Here is a 12,187-nt window from a genome sequence, read left to right on the forward strand (position 1 = left end):
GCCACAGACAGTTTCCATCCTTCTTTATCTTGAGCTAACTTTTTTATCTCGTTCCATGCCTTATCACTTCTCTATATATCAGCTTCTTTAATTCGTCTCTATATTCCCCGTGGCCTTCCCATTGATCTTCTGCCCTGAGGGTTCCAGTCCAATACTTTCTTTGTTATAGTGGAGTCATTCTTTCTAAGGATGTGTCCAATCCACCTCCATCGTCTTCTTATTTCATCTCCCACTGATTCCTGCTGTGTTCTTTTCCATACTTCTTCATTCTTAATTCTATCCATCCATTTTATTCTGAGTAGCTTACGCATACACCTGTTTACGAAATCTGTATCCTCCTTATACATGCCTGCGATGCATTCCAAGTTTCACATCAATCCAGTAGGACAGACTTCGCATTTGAGTTGAAAATTCTTAGCTTTTATCGAAGGGAGATATCTTTAGTTCTCCAAACTCTGTTCAAAGATGTGAATGCAGCCTGTGCCTTTCCTATCCATGCTTTCACCTCTGATTCCGTGCCTCCATCCCTGTCAGTTATACTACCAAAATAGCAGAAAGTGTCTATATCTTCAAGTTCCTGGTCTTTTACTTTGATCTGCTCCCTTTGACGCATACCTATCCTTAAGACCTTTTACTTTGCAGGGTGAATTCTTAAACCAATTGATTCCGAGAGGATGTTTATAATTGTGGTTTTTGCTTGCTTCTGGTCCTGGGTGTGGGACAGAAGAGCCAGATCATCTGCAAAATCCAGATCATCCAATTGTGTCCAGGGAGTCCACTGAATCCCATTTCTTCGTCCTTTGAAGGTTTCCTTCATTAGCCAATCAATGGCAAGGATGAACAGGAATGGTGAGAGCAAGCATCCCTGCTTGACACCAGTCTTAATTTCAAAGATGTCAGTAAGCTGATCTTCATGTACCACCCTGCAACTTGATTCTTCATACATTTCCTTAATGAGGTTTACTAACTTCTCAGGGAGTCCATAATGTGCCAGAATTTTCCAATGTTGCTCTGTCAATACGGTCGAAAGCCTTCTCGTAATCCAGAAAGTTGACAATAAGAGGAGAGTTCCATTTTATAGACTGTTCCACTATGACTGTCAGAGAGGCAATCTGGTCGGTGGCTGAACGTTTTTTTTCCAAAAACCTGCTTGTTCATCCCGCAGTTTAGCATCTGTTGCATTCTTAATTCTCTCTAGAATAATATGATTTAAAACCTTTCCTGGGATAGAGAGAAGAGTGATTCCTCCATAATTGTTACAATTACTGAGGTCCCCTTTCTTTGGAAGCTTGACAATATGTTCTTCCTTCCAATCCTTTGGGAATATCCCATCATTCCAGATTCTCTCAAATAGTGGGTAAAGGGCCTCAGCATTTCTTTCTGCATCAACTTTTAGAGCCTCCAGTGGAATGTGGTCTGGTCCAGCAGCTTTCCCACTTTTCATCATGTTAATGGCACCCACAATCTCTGCCATCGATGGTGGATCACAGCTAATTGGTAGCTCATTCCTTACAGGCAAAATTTCGGGCGGGTTGTCTGGTGGTGGTCTGTTCAGAAGGCAGTTGAAATGTTTCCTTCATCGCTTAGATTGAGCCTCTTTTCCAAAATTAGTTTTCCCATCTTTGTCTTTGACTGGTACCTTTGGTTTCCCATATTTTCCAGCAAGTGTCTTGGTAGTTTGATAAAGGATCCTCATGTGTCCTTCTGTCGCTACTGCTTCTGCTTTCTCTGCAAGTAGGTTCATGAATGCTTCCTTGTCTTTCTTCACAGAGCTGTTGACTTCCTTAGCTGTGGCTCAATATTGCTCTTGTGCATCCAGAATGAAGCCCTTGTTCGACTTGCATTCACATGTTCCTTCCTTGTTCTCCTCTTTTCAATCAGCTCCTATGTGATTGGACTTATCCATTCTTTAATGTTTCCATTTCTTTACACCCAATACCTTGTGACAAGTTGTTATGTAGACTTCCTTGATCTTTGCCCAATGTGACTCTACATATATGTCTTCGAGATCTCCTCGAGATCAGCTAGAGGTTGGAATCTATTACTCAATTGCAGTTTGAACTCATCATTCTTTTCCCCATCTAATGCATTCACCTGGAATTTTCTTCTTGTGTGTGATCTGGTCCCGCAAGGGAAATGTTAAACAGGTAATGACAACACATGACTATAGCCACTATACCCATAAGGCTCATACTAATAGAAATGTGACCTTTAGTCTCTATGAGGTATCAAGTCAGGGTGGATCAGATGTTGATTGAAAAGTCAATTTTAAATTTTAAGTTAAAATAATCAGAAATATGACATTTTGGGTTGAGACATTGTCGTTATTTTAGTCAATAAAACACATAAATTTATCCCGAGGCTCATATTTTAAAACTATAAATTCAGTTTATAATATGGATATTTTTCTTGCTTATTACCAATTGGAGATGGTGGGTCACAAATAAGGAAATAAGACTATTGTTCGTTTTTAAAACAAAAACTGTAGTCTTCATCAGGGGCGATTGACTTGTTTACCAGATTGAATTTGCAAAACTCACAGAAAAATACCAAACTTTTCCAGGCATCCTTTTTTCTTCTCAAAGACAATACAGTTGGAAAAAGATCTTCTGCCAGGAGTTAGTGTCTTGATTAAATCAAAAATTCATCTCGCCTTCCCATTTTGGGTTACACATTCTTTTAATCTTGGAAGTTAGTGTTAATTTTTCTTTGAAGTAGGTGAAATTAAGTGATTTGAAAGAAGAAAAAAAAGTCAAAATACCAAACTCAATTTTGGCAAAATGCCAAATTGGCAACCCTGATGAAATCCTGCTACACAAAGACCACCAAATGTATGTTCATGTATAAAGCTATTCCCATGTTTTTTCTATGCCTAATGCTATGTCCTTTTTCCTTATCAGGTTCAATGACCTTCGACCTAACCCAGAAAACAGCAATGTCTGTCTACCAGTTAAAGGAAAATCTGAAATTTCCATCAAGGTGGTACCTGGCATGGATCCCTATCGTAAACTCCATCATACCTTCTATTTTCATTTTCACCTAAATAAGGGTGAGAGTTTTTAATTTTTTATTTTTAGTTTTGGTTGTTCCAAACTTATATGATATGCTAATCATCATCATCATCATCATATCTTGTCGCGCCAGTGAGTCAGCCAGTCCCGGGCAGTCTGGTTGCATTCCCTCAGGTCAGCATTGGTGCAGTGAGGTCCCAGCGAGCATTCAGACAGGATGTGGTCCATGGTCTGTCTGGGGTGACCGCATGGGCATTCAGTGCCCGGTGAGATTTTCCATTTAAAGAGGTTGGTGGCGGTGTTTCCCACCTTTGCTCTAGCTCTGTTCAACGCCACCCATTCTTTTCTCTTGAGGTCTGTGCCTGCTGGGAGCTTTTCTGTTGGGGCTGGAGGGCATCGTTTGCTGTCTTGTCCCATTCTACCCATTTGTCCAGGCGGAAGAATGCTGAGTGGTCTGGGTGAAGGCTCTCTACTGTGAGGAAGCTTTTCCTTGATTTGAGTCTGCTTTTGGGCAATTGTGGTCATGAAGGGGGTGTCTCTGGTCCATTTCCTGTTTGTATTTTTGTATTTGGGCATGAGTTTCCCTCCGGATGTGTGGTGGGGCTATTCCTGCTGCACGGTAGACCAGTGGTAATGGTGTTGCTCTCAGCTGGCCCGTTATGATCCGGCAGGCGTTGTTGAGCTCGGGGTCTAGCTTGGAGGCATGGCATGATCGGGCCCATACAGCTGAGCAGTACTCCGCAGTTGAGTAGCTGTGGTCCTTAGAGTTTTAGGGTCAGTTCCCCAGTTCATGTTTGCCAGCTTTCCAAGGAGGGCATTACGCGTGGACACTTTTGCCTTGGTCTTCCTCACGTGTTCTCTGAAGGACAGAGTCCGATCAAGCGTCTTTCCGAGGTACACTGGGTGGTAGTTGTACTCTAATGTCTGGCCATTCCACTTGATGTTAAGTTTTTTGTGGGCTTGGTGGTTGTTGAGGTGAAATGCACACACTTGTGTTTTCCCTGGGTTGATGCTAATCAAAGGAACAGGTTGGAAATAAAATAAAAAAAAGTCTGCAGAGTTTCGTGACCATTGACACATGGACTCTTTAATCATTTAGGCTTGCTGAATTTTCCCTAGTCTTTGAAAAAAAAATGTACGGTGCACAACTCAACTGAAAGATTTGAAAATTAGAAAAGTATTTTTTACAGATAGATAAACAGATAACTTGATTTCCTTTTATAATTGAAAGTCAGTTTGAAAGTTCGTTAAGTCAAACAGATATCATAAAAAATTTACCGACGACACTAACACTCTCAAAATCAACCAATTTCTACACTGTAAAAAGTTGTCAGTTTGGCGTTTTTAAGCAAATGGTTGCATTCGAAATAATGTATTCACTTAATTACTTTAAGGATTTCAGATCTACACTAAGTTTTCAACAGTTTTCATCTATTAATGACATCAAGTATTATTATTGCCCCTTTGATGCTTTCAATGTGATGGTTTCGGGTTGATAATACCCAGGTTTAACTTATGGCCACACCCTCAACTCTATCTGTCCAGTAGAGTTCTTACTTCTGTTGTGTTGTTGATTTAGCGGTGATCCGTGTTGTGATGTAGTAGTGTGTTATCATTGCGTGTATGTTTGTGTGTGTGCGTGTGTGTGTGTTGTGTGTGGTGTATAGTTAGTATGCGCTTGGCTAAGAAGTTCACAACATTGCCATCCGGAAACACAAAACTGTGTGCAACCATGATCGTTTATAGTCAGGTTAATACAGCTTTGTGAGAATTACTTATAAACGCAGATGGCAAAAACCAATAACAAAGACCTGAGTGACGTCAACTTCGAACTATCTATACACGTGTGTGTGTTTTGAAATGTGGTTGAGTGGAAAAAAAAAGGTACAGAAATTCCTGAGCGAGGAGGGAGGGGGGGGGGGGGGGTTGTTTGCTAGGAACTGTCAGATTGGCATTTTTCAGCAAATCGTGGCATTCATACTGATATTATTAACTTGATCACATGTAGGTATTCGGATTTAAAGAAATTTTAAACAAGTTTCACCAATTAACATGATCAACTAATATTATCTTGATCTTTTGTCAGGCATTTATTTATTCAATTTATCATCATATAGAAGCATTAAAAAAACTCTAGAACAAACCTTGATAGATTTGTGAAAGTTTAAAATTCCCTAATTTGACCATTGTTTTGATTCTAGGCCACCATTGTAATTTGTTAAGTATTGAAGGTAGTGCACAGCAGTCAGAGGGTTTTTTTTTTCTATTAGTGTTAGTCATAAGTCTTAGTAAAGGTGCTAGGGTGTTTATTTTCCTTTTAGCGTTAGTTAAAGGCACTAGGTTTAACTTTTTCTTGGGGTTAGTTGAGGGAATATTATTTAAGTTGTTTCCCTTTGTAGGAGCTTTCGGAAGGCCTCCCAAGTAAAGCGTGGTAAAGACTTGCGACTTATTGATATTGATATCTACTGACTGATAAACTAAAATCATGCCGAACCATGCATGGCAACGACGACAAGCACATCGATAAAAATATGCATCTAATCGTAATCGAGCTAATCAAGAAAATGATTCAGGCAATATCGAATGAAAATAGTTCTTTCCCCGCAAAATTGCGGGCTTTTTACTAGTATATATATATATATAAATATATAAATAAATAAATACATGGGACAGCGTGGCTCAGCAGTATGGTCTTTGCCTGAAAGATATCGAGTTTGATCACTTGCTGCGCTATTTGAGCAAGTCATCTCATCCTGGCTCACATTGCGGCGATGCACTGTGATTGGCGCCTTTGTTATTCCAGTCTTCCCTTGGAATAGACCCGAAAGATAAATTTCCCCATGAGGATGGATAAAAAGAATTTTACTTCATTTCATTTTATTTTTATATATATATTGGGGGCATAGTGGCCGAATTGCACTGTGATCTCGAAGGTCCCGGGTTCGAACCCTGCTTCAGGCACTTAAATTTTTTTCTTTGGGCAAGATTATTAACCACTGATTTGCTCACTTCGGACACCTGGATGATTCCTGTTGACATCAGACATTTTGTTTGATGGGTTATCTATATTCCTTCATGGAATGCCTAGGCAATTGTACCTAATGGTGTCGTTGCAAGAGGGCGTAATTTTTAATTTTTAAAATATATATATATATATATATATATATATATATATATATATATATATATATATATAAGTATGTATATGAATGTATGTTTGTATGCACTTATGCTTATTGATTTAAATCAGTCTGTATACTACAGTTAAATTGGGTTAAGCCAAAGTTTAAAGGACTCTGTTTAGTCCTATTTTTGTGAGTAAATTATTGTTATTATTATTATAAAGATTTCAAACATTTCTGGAAACGACCTGAAATTCTAAAAAGTCGATAATACAGTGAAAACGTATGCACCCTAAAAAATTGGAGATAAGACTTACCAATGATATAGTTGTGAGATTAGATACTCACACCAAAACTAAAACATACTAGAGAGTGTATATAGAACGAAGTTGATGTCACTCAGGTCTTTGTTACTTTTTGTTATATTTTGCCATCCGCGTTTATGAGTAATTCTCACTAAACTGTATTAATCAGACTATAAATGTTCAAGGTTACACATAGATTTATTTGTTGGTCCGTTATACTTCCGGATGGCAATGTTGTGAGCTTCTTAGCCAAGCGCATACTATCTATACTGGATTAGTTTTATTTGTTGGTCCGTTATACTTCCGGATGGCAATGTTGTGAGCTTCTTAGCCAAGCGCATACTATCTATACTGGATTGCTAAGGAGCAAATTATAAAAGTGGTCACTTATTTTTAAGAAAGAAAGCATACACACACGCACACACACACCCACACACACCCACATATGTATATATTGAACCCCCCCCCCCCCACACCCCCCCCCCCCCCCCCCCCCCCCCCCCCCCCCCCACCCCACACCACCCACCCCCCCCCCCCCCCCCCACAAAACCACTACACTCATCATCATGCACTGCCACTGCTTACATAACCACCATAACCAATCCAGCCACTACCACTATACTACCAACTCACACATCCACCACAACCATCATCACTACCATACTACTACAACCACCACCACATCATCATCACTACCATCACTGCTACAATACAAACACTAACACATCATCATCATGACGACTGACACTACTATAACCACCATAACCAAATCATCACCACTACCACTACTACTACAACCACCACCACCACCTCATCATCATTACTACCACAACTACTACAACCACCACCACATCATCATCACTACCACTACTACCACAATTACCATCACGACTCATCATCATATTACCACTACTACTACAACTACCTCCACATCATAATTGCTACCACTACTACTGCAACAACCACCATCACATCATCATATCTACTACTAATACTGCAACCACTTCCACATCATCATTGTTACCACTGTTACTGGAACCACCACCACCACGTCATCACTACTGCTACTTCTTCAACAACCTTTTACCTTATCATCATCACTACCACCACCACCTCACCATCATCATCACTACCACTACTACAGCAACCACCACCACCATATCATCACTACCACTACAACCACCACCCCATTATCATCAGTGCCATTTCTACTACAACCACCACCACCACATCATCACTACCATTACAACAACCACCATCACCACCACCACATCATCATCATCACTACCAATTACATGGTTTTGTGTCCTCTGGAACGAGATCATATGGATTTGCTTGGGCAAAATATATTAAAATTTCAATTCAAATTAGTGGATCGTTGAATAAGAGCGAGAAATTAAAAAAATCCATCTATTCTTTTGTAATCTATACTAAGACTCAGCAACACAATAATATCATCTTTGTTTATTTAAAAAAAAAATTTTTTTTCTTTTCTCACAGATTATGCCTACCACGATGGTGATGACGATGGTTCTCATGATTATAATGATCATGATGACAAAGACGATGATTCTTATCCAGTTGGCTTATTTTCTTTTTTTGTTTACCCCTCTTTGTATGTTCGTTTTGTGTTTATTTTTGCAAGCGAGGAAAAGGTAATTCAATTACAGTTTTAAATAGACTTCTTACAGTTTCTAATAGACTTAGACTACAGTGGTTTAGAGAAGGGAGACAGTTGCTCTTTGACTTGATTGACGCTTTCTTGAATACAAAAGAATTTAAAAAGAGTCAGAATAAAATCTTGCCAGATCAATACCAACTCCTTTGGGTTTAACCCTCTCCTTACCAACTATAGGAAAATCGTCACATTCGTTACGATACAACCAACATTTTTCTTATTCGTTTTTCTTTTGTACATCATACATTTAAAGAAAATGAACAGTGTGTTGTAGAGCATGTTTGCTAAAGAAACTATGTATCGCAAAAACTTTACTGCTATTATGTCTGAGTGATAAAAAATATATTTTTGTGTTAGTTGGGTGTGAAGTTTTGGGGAAAATCCTGAAAATGGCTGGTAAGGAGAGGGTTAAGGCATGTTCTCTACCACTGTAGCCCTGGGATCCTCTGAACACAGGGTGCTTATCTTTACTAATTTAATGTAATTTGCAATATCATACCAGGAGTTTTGGTATGCTGAAATCAGTGTGTGCATCCACATAAAAATCAAATACTAAAAAAAATCAGTCAGATTGGATCTGCTTGCTTAACCCTCTCCTTACCACCCATAGGAAAATCGTCACGTTCGTTACGATGCAACCAACAGTTTTCTCATTCTGATATCCTTTGTACATCACAAATTATAAAGAAAATACTTTGTTATAGCGATAAAAATTAGACATTGGACAATATTATGTATAGAATGTACTTTTTCCTTTTCTGTTTGAGTAGAAAAAAAAATCGATTTTTGTGTTGGGTAGGGTTGAAGTTTCATGAAAAATTCTGAAAATGGCTGGTAATGAGAGAGTTAATTCACTCAAGTCCTAGAGATTTTTGCTACTTTTCAAAATTGGAAAAATGTATTAAAAATAAGCATGTACATAGATAGTTTTATTCAACTACCATTAACTGCAAAACTAAAAACATTAGCTTTGATACTATGCCTATAATTTATGTCTGAATAATGTAATAAATAGACATGGAGTAAAAGTAACCTGGGTAACTACGGATATAGTCGGTGTTAGTGTTAGGGTTGAGTGAGTTAAGTTTGAAATCTACTTATAGGCTCATTTTGTTAATTTGCGTGATTGATCGATCATGCACACTTTTTGTGGATCCCTCAAATTAATGTGCGACATTGATTGGTGTACATTCTGTATATATATATATCAGTGAATTGTGCAGCGCTTTACAATCCCTGGATTATGGTGCTTTCTGTGGATCCACGAAAAGCCTGCACGATCGATTGATCAGACAAATGGACAAAACCAAATAGCTTAGATCACAATTGAGATTATAAAGTGATTTCTATCAACCTTATGTTCTCAGAATAAAGTTGCTGGGTGGTTGGATGGACATCACTTGATCAACTATGAGTTGCATGGTTACGATCGATAGTGATGTCGTTCTTTTCTCTTCACTAGCCTATCCCGCTTCTTGTTGATTTATTTTTGACATGGATATTTTTTTTTTCTGTAAATCTTCTGCTGTTGTTCTTGTATTTATATTTAGCTATGATATATTTAGTATGATTTGATTTACATGTACTATTTTGTAATTGCTTTTTTTGTTCAGCGTCCATTAACCTCATTGTGTTGGAAGAGACTAAAGCACAACAAACAAACAAACAAAGTGTCTGTGTATGTATATTACAATATTGACAACATGAGCAATTCTAATGACACACAAAGTCTTGAAATTTCTGTGAACATTTATTTAGTTGCAAAGATATGATTACATGAAAACGGATTTTAAAAATGGAAACTTTTATGCATGCCCCAGAAGTGTTGAGACTGATCTAGAAAGCACATATTATATTGTTGTTTGTTTGATTTAATTTTTGAGACATAAAATATAAATATAATACAATAGAATCAGCATAAAGTCAACTTTTACTTAAAGTGAAGACCTCTTGTTAATCCCAAATTCTATGTTCTTTATCTAAGTATGTAATATTGATTATGGATAAAGTCAACATTGCTTAAAGTCAACCAATTTTTTCTGGTCCAGCGGTGTTGGCTTTATCACGATTTCACTGTACCTGAAAGGATTATCGTCTTTATTAAATTGATGGACTGCTTAATTTGTTTGTGACTATGGCAAATCACCTCTATCAGATACCAATATTTTCATACTTACTGATACATAGTTGATCTTTTAAAAAATAAATCTTTAAAATCATTTTTCCATGCTTACTACATTTTTACCCGATTGTCACATTACTTTCTTTGTTTATTTATTCTTTTTCCATAGCTCAAAGAAATCAAGAATGCATTCAACCGACCCGCACTGATTCACCAAATATGCACCCTGCCTTTTTGAATGCATCAAGGTACACAACTTCAACTCCATCAACACAATTACAAGCGTACTATGGACATAGGAACATGGGGCACAGGCCCACTGAGACAGTGACAGTGCCATTGACAATTCAAACTCAAACTCATTCTACAGCAGAACGTTTTGAACCCAATTCAGATTCATGCTCCCCTCCTCCTTACGAGTCACTATTTCCATCAGGAAAAGATGGTCCAACTCAATCCAAACCAACTGATTACTGTGGCCGCTCTTGTGGTGAAGATGAACTTGACATTGTGTAGATGTGTATTGTTTGGCTTGTAAAATTATAAAGGCCCACGATGATTCAGAGTTACCGTGGTTCGTGTTTATTTGCCCAAGTTCACATGAGAGTGGATTCCATATCCTAACTATATGCGAAAAAAACCCAAAACCGAATGCAAATTAAAAAAATACTCTTTGTGTGTGTGTATAATTTTAACTTGGAATTATAAATGGAAATTTAGATTTAGATTTGCTTATGTATGTATTACTTTTCAATTTTGAAAAAGATGCAAATCGCCTTAGAATCATTTTAAAAAATGATAAGAATACTTAATAACTGATTGGGAGTAATATGAAATTAATTTTTACCAATGAATTATTCATGTTGATGATGTGATTCAAAAGTGTAAGCGTTGATTTGTTGTTTTTTGTTTGTTTTTCTTAACTGAAAGCAACATATGCCAAAACTGATTTTGAGTTGATAAATATAAAAGTAAATATAAAAGTAACAAAGCAATGTACAAAGATGAGTATAACAGCTTTAAAAAGTAACCAAATACTAAACACAGAACGTTGTGGGCTCAAAACCCTTCTCCATAAAAGATGAATAGTCAAAGCGGTGATATATCACACAAACATAGCTGTCTATTCAATGAACGTGATAACAAGTTAATCAAATCAAATGTATGATTTGAGTTTTGAATAAAATTTAAACCCAATGTCTATTGCTTTGGAAAACAATACATTTTTCGACCTCATAAGAGAACTTCGCTTTTTATTTGGGCACGGAGTGATATATTCTGCATTTAATATCTTATATATTTCACTCACTTATCATATAAATTTTTCCCAATGTTAAGAATGGAAATGGTTTATATTTTTTTTGTGGGGAAATTGATTGTATTCAAAATAATGAGAGGAACCACTAAATGGTATCAATTCAATGCAAGTACTCCCACTTCATTGTTGACACACAACCTACGTGTTAACTGGGTGGGGATCCTGACCTCCCATAGCGGGCAGGGAGGTACATACTGTGTCTTCTATCCCCTTATATCTGTTTTCCAACATGCTTTCTGTCTTTGTCTTGGAATGAGATTACTTGGTTTTGTCCTGGCCCTGGCCGAAGTCCTAGCTGGGAGGGAAACAGTCAAATGCATAGTTATTGTTTTGGGAGATGATATTTTTTTCCTTGTAAATCATCTCTCTGTTATGTATTATTATTTTTATTTTGAATGTATAATGCAAGCATTTGAGTGTGTTCCTCTTTGTTGGATTTTGTGCTTGTGTCTGGATGAGACTTGTAGGTGATTTCAAACTAAGTACATTGGTGGTATGCTCATGGAATCTACATCTGATCCCTATGTGTTCTCAGTTCCCCTTTGTCTTACTTTTTCTTGGGTGCTTTAATTGTAATTCTATAACTTGTTACTATCCCATTTTCTTCCTTTTTACTGGCGCTGATATAACC

At 37.4% G+C, this 12,187-nt stretch overlaps 1 protein-coding gene across 1 annotated transcript in view; it reads left to right on the forward strand.

Annotated features, from left to right (window-relative positions):
* LOC144975297 (uncharacterized) overlaps nucleotides 1–10,885 on the forward strand; it is a 21,382-nt gene extending 10,497 nt beyond the window's left edge. The window contains exons 5-7 of the mRNA XM_078919249.1: nucleotides 2,901–3,049; nucleotides 7,939–8,093; nucleotides 10,408–10,885. Coding sequence (XP_078775375.1) covers nucleotides 2,901–3,049; nucleotides 7,939–8,093; nucleotides 10,408–10,476 — 373 coding nt within the window. The 3' untranslated portion in view covers nucleotides 10,477–10,885. The remainder of the gene's footprint in view (nucleotides 1–2,900; nucleotides 3,050–7,938; nucleotides 8,094–10,407) is intronic.
* Nucleotides 10,886–12,187: the final 1,302 nt, after the last annotated feature.

The sequence above is a fragment of the Berghia stephanieae genome, chromosome 6, assembly GCF_034508935.2.
Source record: "Berghia stephanieae isolate SIO BIC M18660-M18661 chromosome 6, UCSD_Bste_1.3, whole genome shotgun sequence".
Lineage (NCBI taxonomy): Eukaryota > Metazoa > Mollusca > Gastropoda > Nudibranchia > Aeolidiidae > Berghia > Berghia stephanieae.